General features: G+C 37.6%; 2 protein-coding genes across 3 annotated transcripts in view; both read right to left on the bottom strand.

Moving 5' to 3' along the window:
- LOC126971377 (uncharacterized) overlaps positions 1-19,038 on the bottom strand; it is a 453,035-nt gene that overhangs the window by 143,665 nt on the left and 290,332 nt on the right. The gene's annotated exons all lie outside the window — the stretch shown is intronic.
- The window catches only part of LOC126971345 (uncharacterized), a 63,513-nt gene that overhangs the window by 14,169 nt on the left and 30,306 nt on the right, over positions 1-19,038 (bottom strand). For both annotated transcript variants that reach the window (XM_050817600.1, XM_050817599.1), the window contains exons 3-13: positions 15,416-16,753; positions 13,587-13,781; positions 12,877-13,035; positions 12,364-12,487; positions 11,281-11,354; positions 10,232-10,347; positions 8,840-8,914; positions 4,776-4,889; positions 3,555-3,702; positions 1,326-1,404; positions 57-191 (exon numbers count right to left, since the gene is read on the bottom strand). In XM_050817600.1, the coding sequence (XP_050673557.1) occupies positions 57-191; positions 1,326-1,404; positions 3,555-3,702; positions 4,776-4,889; positions 8,840-8,914; positions 10,232-10,347; positions 11,281-11,354; positions 12,364-12,487; positions 12,877-13,035; positions 13,587-13,781; positions 15,416-16,753 (2,557 nt within the window). The remainder of the gene's footprint in view (positions 1-56; positions 192-1,325; positions 1,405-3,554; positions 3,703-4,775; positions 4,890-8,839; positions 8,915-10,231; positions 10,348-11,280; positions 11,355-12,363; positions 12,488-12,876; positions 13,036-13,586; positions 13,782-15,415; positions 16,754-19,038) is intronic.

Raw genomic sequence — 19,038 nt, 5'->3', positions numbered from 1 at the left:
ATGAGAAATGAGAAGTGCCTAGAAAATGGTGTTTATCGTAATGTATATGTACACACGTGCACTGTATGTTGCCGTTTTTGTAGTGACACACGCCGCGTTCGCTGCAGTGTGACGGGCTACACGTGCGGCACTGCCGCCCCGCGTGTGTCTGCCCTAACAACGGATCCAGAGTCGTATCGGGGCACTCGCACCTGCAACGTAGAATAGATATATTATTATGTACCACTAGCTGACCCAGCTATCGTTGTATTGCCATATAAAGTAATAAGAAAAATCAACGAATTCGTTATTTATTTTATGTACACCTATACTTTAAATCCTCTATTAAAGATTCTGAAACAGTTAGCTTATTGCCAACATTAAAACACCCAATGTTCTAATAACCATTACATCATCCAAACGAGTGTTGTAATGTTGTACTGAATTACATAACAACACTCCTATGTTTTTTTTTCGATCCCTTCATGCGCATAGAGTTTCAACAGACAGCCACATTCTTATTGCTCGATGCGTGGTATCTGTATGAATTTCAAAAATAGAACATTTTCGTTTACGCGCGTTCTACACTACCAGAACGTCGCCCGCCGTAAAAAAAGTAGGTTATTCGAATTCCCGCCATTTTTCTTCGATATTTTTACTGTTTTGTTTACAAAAAATGAGCGATTCATTTTAAACGCTGAATATTCGAGTGAATTTTAATTATTGCACTATACAAAATGTAAATTATTACTAAAATAAATAATTGCTTCATTAATACTTAGTTTATTTGTATATAATCAGTAATGAATGATATTAGGTTACTACTAGGACTGGTGTTTTAATGTTAGCAGTAAGCTAGCTGTTCCAGAATCTTTTAGATGATTCATATTTTGGTTGTAGATAAAGTCTTGTATGCAACTGTTGATAATTAGGTATTAAAACACTCATGTGATACTATTATCACACTCGGCTTCGCCTCGTGTATAATTCGACATTTGTGTTTTAATACCCCTTATTACACAACAGTTGCATAAATAACTATTACGGTAGTAATCTTTGACATTCATAAGTGTCATTTGACCTTTAATTTTCACCTGAGCGAATAAATGCTTTTTTGTTTCTTTCTTTCTTTAGAAACTTGTTGCCAGTGTTTTTAATTCAAATTTAAAATATCTTAACAAATTATTTTAAATTTTTCGCATATATATATACATCACACAATAATAGACTTACTAACTCGACTTAATTGGTTAAGTACTACTACTACTTTGGAGTAGGCATATGAAGTTTAATATGTTTGTTCCTCGTGTTAAGATTATATTTATGTAAATTATTCAGAGACTCACTTGAAAGCTCCGAAAGTGTTGGTACATCTGGCTAGCTTGTGGCAGTCGTTAAGGTCTGCTGAAGAGCATTCATCCACATCTGAAAAAAATAAAAAAAATATATCTATTTATTTAAATAAACCAGCCGTTCTCTGTACATTAGCCCCCTTATTGATAATGGTCCGCTAACTTTTAACAGCCGCTAAGGAGTGTTTTTTCTCATTCTGACTTAGTTCAATAGAAGAAGACAGAGTGAGAATTAGCAATGCTTTAAGCTAGCAGACTATTATGAATAAGGGTGTTTATAATCAAAACAATTATAAATGTTGTACCTATGTAAGGGAGGCCATAAAATAGTTTTTAGAATTGATTTTTGTCTGTGCGTTTGTGCATGCTAATCTCAGAAATGGTTAAATCAAATGTTTTTGTTAGCAAACTTCCTGTAACATAGTTTAGTGTTTGTGGTAATGTATTGGTACACAAACAATGAAATTTATTGTAAACATTGTACACTTAAGATAGCCAATTTCATGGTCAAAGTTTTGTCAATTTTCAATTGGTTCAAGAGACTACCTAGGTCTTTTTCTGAGAAGAACAGACAAGATACTCAACAAATTTTATCCTACCTTTACAGGTTTCATAGTATTCACACATTTTAATCGTCTATATATTTCTAAACTTTATAATACGCTATCTTCATTACAATTTTCTTAAAATTTATATATAGAAAATTCAGCATGTAAATGCATTCGAACTAAAGGTTTTATCTCAATAAAATGTTTAATATGAGAATAATCATGTCGTAAACAGAGGCGTCTGCTAATTCAATTATCATCGAGTTGTCATACTGAAACATGCAGGGCAAGCCTGTCAGCCATTAAGTTGACATAGCGACATCCCATTCTGCACGGATGCACTCCGAGAAAGGGGAGAAAGGGAAGATGTTGGTTGGATTTGTAAACATTTTCCCGTGAATGAGTGATCAGTTTTATGAAGTAGGAGCACTGAAAGTTGGAACAGCAAGTCTATTTCTACCTCTTGTATTTATATTGTGATAGTATCTATATTTAAAGCACAAAGAGGGATTTAGATATTTTATTCCTCAACATCCACAATAGGTACAGACTTCCACAATATATCGTAATGATGAGAAAAGGTCAAAATCTGAGTTTGTGTTTCAAGGTTGTCGAGGTCAAAAGCTATTCCAGGTTCAAACTTTTCGCATAAAATCACATTCAAAATTAGGTTTGTACACTAAAGCCCGAAATTAATATTGTATCTGCAATCTCAGATTCAGTCTGATCTCGGATTCAAAATTATCGCTGGATTGTTCTCCTACCTGCTTGCCAATAACTCAACTAGGCTATCTCGATTGTTCTGAATCGGCAGATTACTTACATCTTTGTTCTGATCCGTTCCCTCTTAGCCGTTTCGTTGTATGCAATGTGTGTATTTTTACAAATATAAATGTTATGTCTTTTAACACAAATAATTTATAAAAACATCTAAAAACTGCTGTAAGGTAATTTTGTTATGACAATAAATAATATTTTGCATTATAACCCGGTGCAATATTATGTTAATTTATGCATTAACCTTAAAATATTATCGAGTCTTGCTAAAATGGAATAACGTCATCGGCATTTTTGACAAGTTGACATTTGACTTGACTAAAACGTGCCAATATTAGATTGAGGATTGGTCTCCGTTGCTCTTCAACTAGATGCCGCACTACATTAGAACAATAGCTTTTTGATTACGGCAAATAGGTATGAGATGCTTGTGTGCGTGACACTCGTGCGTGGAACTTGACACTCATTGGCGTATTTCAAATTTTGTAACAAACGCTTCGTGTTACTTTACATTGAAATTAATAAAATACAAAATACTTACTGATTATATGATGTGATCCCAGAGTCATTCTTATTTCTTGTAGTATTATTTTTACAAAGTTTTACTTTGCAACCCGGAATTTTAGTTTCAATTATTAGCAAAGTTTAAGAGAACATGTGGCACGTCAAGATCACACATTGTTCGAGACTGGCTCGAGTACGCCCACTTGGGCGTAGTATTAGTTGCCGCACTTTGCGACTACGTCTGCGGTATCTAGTTGGAGTTCAGCGAAGAGCAATCCTTAATCTAAGATACCAACAATAGCTATTGTCTATAAGTTTTAACTACCAGGCATACATACACGGTCAGGAGATACGCGAGAGGTTTGTCACTAGTTATTTATAATGATAGACACACCTCTTAGAGGCAGGACACTGCGCGCCACAGAGTCCACCCACAGCGCGGAAGCACCAACGTTGTTGGAACGACGACGAATGACTCCCAGTAGTTGTTTCTGGATCTCGGTGGCCACCGACGAACGGACTGTCTCCGCTGTTTCTTGTATCTACAAAATTAATAAATTTCTATACACATGTAAGGACATATCAAAAGGCATAAAAGGCATTTATTTTCTCAAAATTGATTCCTTTAGAATTATTTTTGATGTAATTTCTAATAACTACTAGATACTACTGCCGCTTCGGAAACAAATGGCGCTCTGAGAGAGAAGAAGCGGCGCAAGAAACTCTCCCAGCATCCTTTTTTGCGCTCTTTTCAATAAAAATATACAATATTGTACAGTAATTTCTATCGCTATAAAATAATCACAATCTAGTCCCAGGCTGTTCGATCATTTAGATATTCAGCAGTGGAGTAATAGGATTTACGACAGAGCCATTATTTTTTTTATAAAACATATAAATTTATTTATAGATAATGCCTGAACAGTGGCTGGGACTTTTATAGAAGTGTATACATTTACCCTTAAAGCTATTATGTATCTTATGAAGCCTACTAGAATAAGTTACAAGATTATCATTCGCAGTCTCGTAGCGGAACGACAAAAGTGTGCTTAAAGTCAACGTAAGCACACTTTTCTCCTTGGTCGTGTGTCATCTGTCATTGTCCGAATCAAACCTGAACTGAATAAATGTTTTACATTGCTGCTTATTGACCAAGAATATTTTAGACAACTTGAGTAAATGCGGCAATGTATAGATATAGCAGTCAAAGAATATTATAGTGTAATCTGTGGCATGTTCCATATTTCGGCATTGTTTATTATATTATGTATCTACGTGCGTTGTCTGTATGTATTTAATATTATTAATCACAGTTATAAAAAAAACCAAAATCTGAAAAAAACCTCTTTAAAAAATAATATAATTAATATTATGTTATACAAAATTTTAATGATGCTAAGGACAATCACATACTAACTAGGCTGTCTGGTAGTTTATACATCGTTTATATAGGATAATTTTTTTATACCCTGTCTGGGAGGTGCCACAAAAACTAAATTCACAATGAACCAACTAGCTTTTAAAATAGATGTGATAAAATATTTTATTTTTACTTTACGTTAGATTTCACAATAACATTTATAAGAGAATAATAGACCATAGGTCAAAAACTTACAAGTACAGTACAGTTGACGTAGACAGCGCTGCTCTCGTCGTCTTTGTAGACAGAGTTGACGGAACCCAAGACGAAGTCGTCAGAGAACGGAGTCATTGAGAACGCTGAGTCGATCTGAAACATAGTCATTTATTACTTCAACTTATTAAAGGCACGACAGTGACTTCATGTTAGTAAAACGAAAGAGTTTGGGAAAGAGATGAATAAATGGCAGAAAGATAAACTATGAATTTTTTATTTTATATGCATGTGGTGACATAGTTCTTAAAATTGGCAGTTGCACAGCACAATTTTCCATAAAATCATCATAATTATAAAAACATAAATTTGTAAGTAACAGTCTCAAATAATTACCTTCAAATATAAGCATTTATGGCTATATAATTCTTTTAAACTATAGACGCATTTATCTAATAACCATCATTTTATTTTTTTGCGTATTCCAGTTTTATGTAACTCTCTAATATTTTTGGAAGATGGTTAAATAACTTTATACGCATAACATTATCGTGACATCTTAATGGTACTGATACATTTAATGGTTGATCTGAGACTTAAAGTGTAACCTCCTTATTCATAATAGTCTGCTAGCTTAAAGCATTGCTAATTCACACTCTGTCTTTATCTATTAACCTAAGTCAAATGAGAAAAAACACTCCTTAGCGGCTGTTTTAAGTTAGCGGACCATTATGAATAAGGGGGTTAATCTTGACATAATATATGCCCGGTTATATTATTTCTGGACCCGAAGTCGACGACGTCACATTGTCGCTTTGTTACGATGTGCAAAATAAGCATCTCTAGGATCATAATTTCAGCCGGAAGACGTGCACTGCTGGACAAAGGTGTCCCCAAAGATCTCCACGGCGATCTGTCCTGCGCTGCCCTCATCCAACGTATTCCGGCGATCGTCGATCCATCTTGTGGGGGGCCTAATAACACTGCATCTGTACGTAGTTTTCATTCGAGAACTTTGCTGCATCAACGGCCATATGTCCATCGAGGTATGTTCCCTGCCTACTCTCCTACTCATTTCTGACTCCATTCGAGCTCGCAGGGAAACTCCGAGCATAGCCCTCTCCAATGCCCTCTGAGCGACCATGCTTTCTCATCAGGCCCACAGTTATCGACCACGTCTGTGTGTCATAAGTCATCACTGGCAACACACACTAGTCATCACTAGGATATTATAATTTAAATACAAACAACTATTTATTTTTTCAGTATTATAGATTGATGTATAGTGATGTGTGTAGAAAGAATCTGGGTTAAGTAAAAAAAAGTATATATTTTCTGACAGAACTATTATAGCGACACAGAACAACAGAAACTATAGATCTATTAACAACAAAAGTCAAATCGTTGCAATGAAAACAGCAGATGGATTCATGTAGACAATGTTTTATTAAACACAAAATTTTAACTATTACTTCAATTTACATCCTAGAAGCAATTAAATTTGTTGAAAAACATTCGGACTTATACCCATCACTACCAAATAACAAGCGAAATAATAGAAATTTAAACAAATTAAAAATTCCCCAAACAAGTATGTCATTAGTGTCATCGAGCCCTCACCACATGACAATAAAAATTTATAATCACATCCCAAACGAAATAAAAATAAAAAATTTAATAACGCTAAGTGTGGGAATTAGTTATAATATAGAAATAAATAGTTATATTAATAATAATAGTGGTATTTTTAATATCATAAGAATGTATAAAATGTACAAGACTTACTTGTTTTATGTAAAACATTGCTGTGCCCTATAGCAGGGCGTCACATATTGTCTACCCATTTAATGTACCACCCTATTCTAAAATGTGACTTGCAATAAAATATATTGATTTTATTTGAAAAAAAAAACAACCAAAACAAGTACCAACGGTAAAGCAGTGATAGCACGAAAATATCACGACACGTACCTAACGGTACTGAAACTGCAAACCGTACTGACGCAACAGGACGAGCGCGAGGGGGTGAAAGGGGAACGGGATGGGGCTTCACGTTCCTGCGAGGTCTAGAGACAATTTGGCCGTGTAGTATGTAATACTTATTATTTTATTGTAAGAGGATATACAGTATGACTGTAGTTGAAACACTGACGATATTTAAAGAGAGTACTCGATACTCGTCCTAATTACATAAAAAATAAGGTTCTTATTTTTCGATCAAATTCGTTAAGTTAAGCGCATGCGCCGACAGGTCTATTATTATTATTATTATTTGAAGAGGGTGGCTATTTCCTGGTCCTAAAAGGTTCCTAGTAACACCGCGTCCAGAATTGGACTATTGTGTTCGCCACTCATACTAAAGCTCATCGTCAAGGCCTACCGCCTTTACGAACCGCAGTAGTTCCTTGACGCGAGTGTTGCAAACACTGTCTGGTGGTACGAAGTAGTTGCCAAAGATTGTGTTACGCTTATGCATTAGTGGGCCGCAGTCGCAGAGTAGATGAATAGGTGTTTCATCATCCTCAAGGCAGAACCTGCAAGCCTTGTCGCTTCTGATGCCGACCACACTGAGGTGCTTGTTTAGGCGACAGTGTCCGGTTAGCATCCTAGTGAGTATGCATAGATTTTTCCTGTTCAATGATAGGGCTTCATTCGCATAGCTACTGTTGAATGCCCTTATCAGTGCTTTAGAGTGGTTTAAACCTGAAGAGTTGTTCCAGCGTTTAAGTGCTTCTTGTTTACATTGGTTACTCAGGGTGTGTCGGATGGCGCTCTTTGGCAGTCCACAAATGGGTTCCGGACCATATCGGACTGCTTTAGCCCCAGCGAGCTCATCGGCCATTTCATTGCCTATGATTCCGGCGTGCCCTGGGACCCATCTGAGAATCACTCTGTTTATCATGCCTAATGAATTCAGGCATTCGACGCAATTATTGACTAACTTAGACGACGTCAAGTCAGCGTCTAAAGCCAACAATGCTGCCTGACTATCAGAGTGAATGTATATGTTATGATTGAAGTAGCCTTTTTGGATATTGGTTTCCGCGCATTCCAGGATGGCGTACACCTCTGCTTGAAATATGGAGGTAAAGCTTCCCAGGTTTGTGTTGGATTTAAACCTGGGGCGTTCTCCATAGACCCCACAGCCGACTTCATTTTCCATTTTGGACCCATCGGTGAACCACATGAGGCTCCCGTCCTTCCACGTGACTTTGTTGTTCATCCAGTCGTCCCTGGAAGGTAGTTTCACGATATAGTGTTTAACAGAGATTAATTGTGGAATCATCTGATCAGGTAACATGCCTAATATGTGGTCTCGCAGAACTAAGTCCTCTAAGGTCCTAAGCGTTTGCGACATCCAGTTACATGAACCCCCCTGGGCGATTGCCCTCAGCATGCTTGCCTTCGCCTCTTGCTGTATGAACAGTGGAAGAGGCGGTAGGTTTAGCATTGCTTCAATGGCCGCACCAGGAGAAGACGTCATGGCTCCGGTTACCAACATACAGGCAAGTCTCTGCAGGCTATTTAGTCTGTCTGCAGTTGTTTTCTGGTTGGCTTTGTTCCACCACACAATGGAGGCGTATGTGATTGTTGGTCTCACAATTGCTTTGAATAGCCATAGGAGGATCTTGGGGCGCATTCCCCAATGTCTCCCTACCAGACGTCGACATACACCCAAGGTTGTTTTAGCCTTTTTCACGGCTTTGTCGATGTGAGAATTCCATGTGAGTTTCTGGTCGAATGTGACTCCCAGATACTTAACCTCAGCTGAGAATTCCAAAGTAGAGCCGTTCAAGGTGGGAGACTTCAGTTTGTTAAGTGTCCGTTTCCTCGTGAATGGCACAATAACAGTCTTTCCTGCGTTGACTGACAGTTTGTTGGCTGTACACCACTGTGAGATGGTGTTTAGCGCCTTTTGCAGTATAGAGCTTAGTAAGCTTTGGCAGAAACCTCTGACGATAATAACTAGGTCGTCTGCGTAACCTAGTGCATCAATTCTGAGTTCTGCCAGCTTACTAAGTAGTTCGTCTACTGCTAGTGTCCATAGAAGTGGCGAAAGAACGCCACCTGCCGACAGGTCTAACAAATAATGTTTTCATTCTTACCGCTCTGACCGCCTCATAGCTGAGCTGCTGGTATGGCTCCGAGTCTTTGTCGGCCAACTTACTATCCCACGCAACCTGCACATAAATGAACTGTTAATAAATATTAACTTCCTTTATTAGGAATAGCAAAGTCAAAATCAAAACTAAAGCGATCGTTTTGGTGAGACAGCAAACTTTCTATCTCCAAAGTTTCTCTAGATAGGTGTAACACATCCTGGGGAGTCATGGTACAAAAAGTATTAATATTTAGTGCAACAACTCCAAGTCAAGCTGCTCGAATTGTCAGGAACCCAATGCTCTGTCAGTGGTCACGTTCACTTGGCATTGCGTAGAGACGTCGCTTCATTGTGTGTTTTCTACCGCATCTATCACGGGGAGTGTTTCGAAGAGCTGTTTGATCTGATGCCTGTCGGCGAATTCTACCTTCGCACAAATTCGGATATTACCCACTATCTGGATGTCTAGTGTTCCTCTACAGTGCGGTTTTTAGTGAACTTTCTTCCATGGTGCTATGTTTCTAGGAGGATAAGACATGGGCTGGCCGGACTGCAAAACTCCTGTTATTCGTCAGAAGTTGCGATAGCGTCAGGTGAATGTGGGCGAAGTTATTAACATCAGATCGTTTGTACCCTCTGCCATAAAAAGATGCTCCATCGTCACGTCACCAATGGGCCCAACGGAAGATTTTGGTTTGTAAGCCAGCACTATGCTAAGTTAACTTCGTATCGTGTAGAAAATAATTTTCCACAATTTGTTTTCCGGATTAAATTTAATTTCTTAGATTTTTGTACTGTGTACATGTGCGTACTATACTAATAAACATTTCTTTCTTTCTTCTTGTTATTTTATTATTACAGAATTCAAGAAAAATTTTGATTTGAATTAATTCAATTCAACAAGATAAAATGAATTGTTCGTGCCGTGTAAATAGGTTAGCTAGAGTTAAGGTCTCCTTCACATTTCTTTATAATCTATTTACAATTTAATACCAGACAGTACACTAGGACTCATTGAGCACAAATTCAATTTATATTTTCAAGCTTCTTTGACAAAGAAGGCTTACTATTGTATAATAGATTATATAGATGATAGTGATGTATTGTTCTTATCTGGTTCTGCACAGGCCACCAAAAATTGTATAACAGGCTAAGTAAGTTACATGATTTAAAAGATGGGCTCGAAGTTTCTCATCAGTTCTTCTTCCCAAGTCATAGCTCCTTCATGAACTGATTTAGCTTCATGACGTTTTATGTTATGTTATTGTCACTAACTCTGGTAAATAAATATATTTCTATTCTATATTATTTAAAAATACAGCTTTAAAATTTACGGTGACTACGAATTTCAACAAATTGATATTCTCTACAACTTTTTGAAGATGTCAACACTCACCTTTCTGTCATAGAGTCTGTCCACCCTTATGTCCAGTAAGAGAGCCACGACTCGTCTGCAGGGGTCCCTGTGGATCCGCCGCGCATACCCTGGACGACACTGGCAGCTTGATATACCTGCACCATTAACCGTGTGACATTAAGAGCTATATACAAACCCCCTTATGGTCCGCTAACTTTAAACAGCCGCTAAGGAGTGTTTTTTCTCATTCCGACTTAGGTCAATAGAAGAAGACAGAGCGAGAATTAGCAATGCTTTAAGTTAGCAGACTATTATGAATAAGGGGGAAAGAATGCACACATAGAGCAACTTATTATGGGGAGAATAGAGTCATCAGCTTTATCGCCGACCAGGCGCCATCTCGTGAAACCAGAAGAAATTACATTTTTCTATATCTATAACTACACTACCTATACGTGCCTGTATATACGTCTTTTATGATTTAATTTTTATTGTAATATTTTAAACTAAATAAGACATAAATAAAACAACACATCTAACTACTTTAATATTTATTTACATTAAAACTTACATTAAAATTTATATTAAAACCATACTGTATCGATCATGTTGTGTATATCGTGTATATGGACCGACGATCTGGTCAAGATCGCCGGAGTGGGTTGGATGAGGGCAGCGCAGGACCGACAGTCATCTTTAACAGACAGGAGATCTTTGGGAGAGGCCTTTGTCCAGCAGTGGACGTCTTCTAGCTAAAGTATATACAGGTTTACGGCCGTTCCCATATTCAGTCTATCTCCGGTTGTGAGATAAAAAATAGTAACTATCGTTGACTTTTCTGTCCCAATAAACTTATGGAGCGTAACTCACCTTCTCCGTACACGCTGTCTGTCAATAGGTTGACGTATAGCTTACCAGCGATAGAAATTTGTATGGAAATTGCAATCCACGCGTCCCAATATAAGGCGATAAGAATGACTTATCAGCAAATCGGGTATATTAACACAGCCTCAGATTATTGACAGCTAATTACTGACAGTAGAAGGTAGTAATTTATCTCTATCTGTAGATAGTATATTGGGACCTACCTGCTTCCGTACGACATTTCTCGTTCTGTGCTTGATCGCAAGTAGAATCATCGCCGACAATGCAAGTATCTATTCTGAAAGAGAATTCAATAATATTAGCTTTGAATAAAACGACAGTTAAATTTATAGAACTAAGAACCCGCACATACAAAGGTCAGAGTTGGGTGCCAGTTTCGTTTGTGTCTTTGAACGAGCAACTTCCGATGAACAATCATCGCTTTTGTGGATCTTAGAAGTTTTGAAAAAAAATGGGTTAAGTTTATTATTATATAGTTTAAATACTAAATTAGCACAACGCGAGAAAAACAAGGCGAATTTAGCAGTAATTTTCATTAATTTCTTAGAGATAAACAATTCCAAATCATAGAATGAAATTGGGGGACCGCCCGGCTATTTAATTATTTTTTATGTAAGAGTTTCTTCTCGCTGAGTTTCTTATTCAATTCTTCTCAGGTCCGTGTCATAAATTTTCAAATGGGTGGTAGGTAGTTATGACTAGTTCAATATTAAATGAGTAAATCTTATTTTTAATTTATAGTACCTATATTTTCCTACGTAGGGATTTGTTCGAGTGCATCAAAACATGCGACTGTCACAGCCTTATCTCTTCTCTAATAAATAAAATTCTCGTGTCATGGTGTTAAACTTTGAACTCCTCCGAAACGGCTTGACCGATTCTCATGAAATTTTGAGTGCATATTGGGTAGGTCTGAGAATCGGACAACATCTATTTTTCATCCCCCATTAAGGGTGGTCCACACATTTTTTTTTTTACTTTTTTTGACATTATTTTTTAAATTTGTTTGATTATGAGTCAGCATTAAAAAGTAAATACAACTTCAAATTTTCACCCATCTACGATCAACAGTTACTTTTTTATCGCGATTTTAATATCTTCAATACAACGTTTGCTGAGTCAGGACAGAACACAGAACCCTAATGGGAACCCTTTCACAAATAAAACTTGAAAATAGCAATTAAGTGATTTAATTTTTTTAAATCAACAATAATTCCTATTTCTGATTGATTGATGTGCTTTTTATATCATTCGTATGTACAGTTTAAGGCATGCAAAATACGTACCGAACAGTGGGCTGTGGTCGTTTGTATGTGTGTTGTGGCCTGTGTATTGGTGGTGGTCTCCTGATGGGCTGTTGTACGTCATCTGCTGGAACCGCTATACCTACTGGTCCCACGGTCTTGGGAACTGGAATATCATAGGCACATTACTAATTCCGTTATAATAGAATTCATTTTTAAACGAGCATACGGGTCACCTGGTGTTAAGTGATCACCGCCGCCCACATTCTCTTGCAACACCAGAGGAATCACAGGAACGTTGCCGTTCTATAACGAAGGTGTACCCATGTCGTATCGTCCCGGAAACACCGAACAAGGAAGCTCATTCCACAGCTTTGTAGTAGGAAGAAAGCTCCTTGAAAACCGCACTGTGGAGGACCGCCACACATCTAGATGGTAGGGATGATGTCCTCACTTGTGGCGTGTCGTGGTGGTGGTGGCGAAGGTGGAATTCGGCGGCAGGAATCAGGTTAAACAGCTCTTCTCTTCTTGAGTACTCAAAAAGTAAAATTTTACCAGTATGTAGGGAGGTCTGCACCCTTGTCGGAGCAATGCTAGTGCTGGTGTCGAACAGGTTCAGATACGTCCGCTTGCCGTCGATGGAGACGAAGCCCTGGTCTCCGGATGGTGAGACTATGATGTCATCATGGTGAATGTTTATGTTTTCGATGTGAACTGTAATGAATAATATATTTTAGGATGAGAGGAACTATATAGGACTATCTTTTATTTATTATACAAACCTCAGATCACTTATACGGTTAGATAGACTGTTATAACTGTGAAAATGTCGAAAAAATTGAAGTTAACTGTTAACCTCTATTTTGAGCATTGCACGCACACTAACAGAAAGTGACATAAAAATCGTGAAGACGTAGCTTTTCACGCACTCTAAAGTAATAAGTCTGGCCTGTTTTCATCGGTTGTCTAGCAGCAAGAAGCTCTATCTAGATATACAAATTATCTAAGTAAGACGGTATTTCTACGTTAATGGCTTATCTGTCAATTATGTATATTAGGAGCCTAAATAACATCTAAATGAAAACCGAGGTTATGTACGTAATAGTAATAAAGTTTTGTTTTGACTGGGACAGAAAAACTGTCTTTGGAATCATTTGCTCCTCTTTGTCGAAACTAATTTGGCATAGTTATTTTTGAAGTAAATCTTTCTTTAGGCGTGACTTGGGAGTAGCTCGCACCTTAAAATTTATAATTTGAGTTCAAACCTGATGCCCCCTTCTCCCCCGGTCCTTGTATTGCAGACACAGTCACGTCGAAAATTTCTCCATAGCCCGGCAGAGCCTGAGGCGCTGTGATGACTGGCGCATCTCTCACGCGGCTGCCGTGTGGTTTGAAGTCAGGGTCGTCGAGGACTATACCTGGTCGCGGTCGATACGGGTGATATGGGATGCTTTCCGTCGCTGAAATGTTAAAACGGACGTTAAATAACAAAGAGAAGACTAGTAAAAGAATTGGAGAGGGAACTGATCGATCCAATTGACCGCATGCAACGCAAAGAAACTCGAACTGTCCTATACCCAGTGCTCTGTGACGGGCTGGATCACTTGGCATTGCGTAGGGACGTCTCTTCATTGTGTATCTTCTACCGCATTTATCACGGGGAGTCTTCCGAAGAGCTGTTTCACCTTATTCCTGCCGCCGAATTCCACCGTCGCACGACACGCAATTAATTAGGATATCATCCCCACCATATGGATGTGTTGTCCTCCACAGTTCGGTGTTTCTGGGACGATATGACATCGGTACCTTTAAAAAAGCACGAACACCTTCCTTGAAGGCCGGCAACGCTTCAGTAATTCCTCTGGTGTTGCAAGAGAATGTGAGCAACTACAAAATATTTTTTATTATTGATGAGACTTCAATAAATACATATAAGTTATATTGAGATTACATTATGCTATAGAACATGCATATTTATTTAGAACAGAACTCATGGCTAAACTAGATATTATTGCAGGCGACAATCTTTCTAAAGCAATTAGGACTTAAAATGTTTCTAATAACATCTTCTTTGGAGTTCTATAGCCAACATCTATAGTTATAAAAATGAGAGTTTGATAGTGCTACATACTATACATAATTTATATGTGTTGAAAACTAACTTTACCTTGTATGAGAGTAGAGTTGGCGTGTGTCATGCTTGGGTTGATATCTAGTCGATATTGTAATGGATCTATGAGAAGCATTCTACATGAACAATCTTAAGCTGATATTGTATATATAAATTGTACAAGTAATGACTACGTTCAATTTTATACTTAATTGGGAAACAATTAGCCCATGTTCCGTATCCGTAGTCTCACTGTAATCATCTCATGGTAAGTTGGTTGCCAGGTGGTACGTATTTTTTATTGAATAGGAAGATGAACGTGTGCATCATCTGATTGTAAGTGATCACTTCTCTTGCAACACCAGAGAAATAAGTGTTGCCGGCCTTAGGTAGTTTTTTCTTATGACGAAGACGATGAGACGCGTCTCGTCTACACCCTTGGGCCTGGGGCTACCTTATTTTTATGTCTCAGGAAAGCACAAGAGCATATAGTGTACGCGCTATTATAATGGCACCCATATCGTTTTGTTCTGGAAGCACCGCGCAAGGTATTTCATATCATAGTTTGGCTGTAAGTGGTAGAAAGTTCAAAGGTTTATTTAAAACTACAATTTTGAGGAATAAAGCAGGTTCGTCCATCAAAAAAATTTAGGGTTCAATTCCCGCTGCAAACAATGACCTAGAATGTTAAATTAATAAATTCAGAGGGAGAAACGAACACAAAATATGTACAAGGGCGAAAAACAGATCACATGTTGCGGCTTAGTGTTAAGGTACTCCCCAGAAATTCGAAATTAGTATAAAATCTCCAACGGCACCTCAATATTATTGTCTATACTATACTAACAATTTAGCCCCATTTTATATGTTGATGACTTACAAAAGATAGGTACATGTATGTTATTGTATTTCCTGGCGGAAATCGCAAGATCCAACAGAATAGGTACTGATACTTGAAAGCAATATAAATACAATAAAACTCACATGATATAGGAAGAGTGTTGATCGATGAAGTCTTTATAACTGTATCACTAATTGTAGATTCACTGCTATGTACAACGCTAGGTAACGCTACAGTTGGCGCAGGCGTCGATTCTTTAACGTGTTCTACCATTGACGGTTCTATTTCCATAGTTACATTCTTAACTTTGTCAAAATCATTCTTTATTTTTTCCTTTTTATCAGCGAATACTTCTTTTTTCTTTGGTTTTTCACTTTTCGCTGTTTCTGTCGTTGTTTCAGCCTTTGCCGTTGTAGTAATCTCTGTTGTTGCCTCTTTAACCATTTCTGTAATATTTTTGACTTCAATCGTTGTCTCTTTAACTCTTTCTGTTGTAAATTTAATTTCAGTTGTTGGTTTTTCTGTCTGTGATTCTGTGACGTTTTTTATTTCCGTTGTTATTTCGATCGACACGTTTTCGTGTTCTTGTTGTTCATCTTCGTTGTTCTCGTTCAGGTCTAGTTCAGGTAGCGGTGGGATTGTAGGCTTGTAGACTGGAAGACTAGGGTTAGGGCGACGGGTGGGCGGTCGAGGCCGTCTTTGCCATGGAGGAACTGGTCTATGGAAACCTGGTCTCGGAGGAATCATTTGATCAGGTAAGTTTGCTGGTAAATCAAATGGATAGGGTGGTGGTGTTTTAGTTGGTACAAAAGAATGGGTGGCAGGTTTATCGAATTCCAACGGTGGAACGTCAGATATTCTTGGAGGTCCTCGGTTATTTATTCTAGATGCCATTGGCCTGGGTCTGCCATTTAATAGCTGCGAATTCGCCTGAACATTTACATTACCATTCAGCAATTTAACAATACCTGTAATTATATTTTGTATTTCAGTGTTCTGCCTACCCTGTTCTTTAGGGTTCACTGTCGCAAAGATCGGTTGCACTGCAGTAGGCTTGATCTTGGGTTCCGCGGGTCGGAGTGCACGACCCTGCGGAACCCTTTTCGCTTCCCCCGGAAATTTGAAGTTTAACTTATCCCCGAATCCCGATGACATTATCATATCTTCCTCATCTCTAAAGTCTATAGTTTTAGTTGGTGTTATTTGATAGTATTTTCGTTTGACTTTTACTTCGTTGTCGATTTCGTTGTTGTTTGTTGATGGAATGTCTTCTATATTTATTGATCTAGATCCACGACTAGGTTCAGCAGTTTCTACAATATCCACGGTTTCCTCGTCTGGGATTTCGATGTTTTCATGGTTAATACTAGGTTCTATTCTAAACTGGTTCTCAACTTGGCTGGTTCGTAGCACGTCCAGATGTTCTCTTCTGTCTGTGACTGATTTTGGTGATAGTTGAGATATGGAATACTCCTCGTAACCTGAAAGGAAATTTTTATTATCATTTTGAGATTTAGAATCCTAATTATAAGTTACATGTTAATTCAATAGAAAACGTATAAGGAAAGTTTTCTTTCTCTTAGTTTATAATATTTATGTTAAGGTTAACTTGTTTATTATAATATCATATGTTGTTGCTGTGGATAAGAAAGGGATTAAAAAAGACATTAATATTTAAAACTACTACTCCAATAATAACACATCTTGCTAATAAGTACTGTAAAGTAGATCCTGTAGATGAAACCACAACCTGAGAGTTGAACAAGACATACCAATTTACGAACCATACGTCACTCGAACAGTTAGCTCAGTTGGAAGAGCACTCGAACAGAACCCGAAAGGTCACGGGTTCGAGACCCGTATCGTTCATAAATTTTGGTTACAAATTTTATTTTATATTAATTAGTTTTATAGTTCGGAAATCTGAAAAAGGGATCCGTTATTGTTTCCTCGAAATACCTATTAAAAAGTAATATTGAACTATTTAATCCCTCCGCCAGGAACAAATCCCGTTAACTATAAGCACAGTTAGATATACCTTATATGTTTTATGGAAATAAGACAAAGCTGGAGTCGAACGGAAACTTCCCACCGCTTACGGTAAACAACGATTGATTTCTAGACAATGCACACAATGACTCGTTGGGAATCGAATCCGGAACCGTTGCAACCGTTACATAATGTACTTTCACTGAGCTCGGCAAATTATGGATTATTGAATTGTCATACGTGTCAGGAGACCTATTACGAAAATCTAAATACGAAGTTTCGGTTGACGGATCGTACATTTTTCTATTACGAAAGTGTTTCGGATCCGAAGATTGATACGAATTTCGCGATTAGACATTTTGTCTTTCGTTTACCTTATTCCCAACTTATTGACATTTACGTTTTCGTTGTTTGACATTATTATGATCGTAACTACTTCACTTTTTATGGTAATATGTATGGTTCCGAAACGAAATCCATCCGCACTATTCGGTGGTACTAGTATTTAATTCGAAGTTCGTCGTTCTTTCGTTTCGGACCGAAATTACGTTTTTCGATTTTCGTAATAGACCTCCAGGAACCTACAACGCTTGTTTCAATATAATAATACAAGAGCGTTTGACCGACTTTTGTTGTGTAGACTATACATATACAGTGTAACACTTCCCAGTGGAAGTTAGCCCTTGTCCATTAGATCCAAAAAAAAAGGAGATAGTTCGGAGCCGGCTAGCTACAGGGCTATTGCTATTACCTACCCCACGACCATCTTATTCGTACGAACACTAGGAGGACGGCCAGATCGTTTTCAAAAACTGATAAATTATTACTTAATTATTAAGTTTGTCAGCTTTTAATATTAACTGAAAATGTTTGCGAAGGAAACACAACTGTCCAAACTGTCGTCTGCCACTGCTATTTTAGACGCAATATGCAGAAAATGCCCTTTCTGCTACCACACTTATGGGCGGTATTCCTTTTAATGAAAGAAAAAACCCTTAAAAGGATGTATCAATAAACTTCTCGAAAATACGAAACAGTTAATAACTTGAGTTATTAAGAATATATTATACAGCTTTTTTTCAGTCCCGTAATCCCGCATCTCGCGGGATCCCGCAATACCGACATCTACTTTGTGTAATGCAATCACAGCGATTCGGTTCTCTTTATCACCCCACTCCATTATAATATCGCAAAATTTTGTACAATGTATTGGCGCCAAAATGAGAAAACTCGATGAACAATCATGTAAAAATGACAGATTCCAAATTTAAGTGTAATATTTTGTTTATTTTTAATCGTAACAGTATCTATAGCCAGACTAAGTGTACGGGAACACAGTAAATCATCGACACCAGCACAGTTCAGTTGTACTGTTTAAAGAAACATATATTACAACACGCTCTTCTTAATTTATTTATTGTAGTTTTATTAATATCTTAAAAGATTTATTTCTGGAAAGACAAACACGTTTAGACGTAGAAATATCCCAGCAGGAATCGAACCTGCCATATACACTCAGAATACCGGTCTACCAGAGACTAACATTTTATTAGTTTTAACATAAATACAGTTTTAAAAACGCATAATATTATGTAAAATATTCCATAGTGGCTTATGCCTAACGGTAAACCCGTAGTCCGTTGACCCCCGTCGTCAAATCGATGAATTGTGACTATTAAACAACTTAAATTTTGTTTTATATATTATGATGAACACACAAACAAACTCAAGCATACAGTTTCTTATACATATTTTCCTTTATGTTTTCTTTTATCTA

This window comes from Leptidea sinapis, chromosome 23, assembly GCF_905404315.1.
Source record: "Leptidea sinapis chromosome 23, ilLepSina1.1, whole genome shotgun sequence".
Classification (NCBI taxonomy): Eukaryota; Metazoa; Arthropoda; class Insecta; order Lepidoptera; family Pieridae; genus Leptidea; species Leptidea sinapis.
This window is presented reverse-complemented; position numbering and strand designations above follow the sequence as displayed.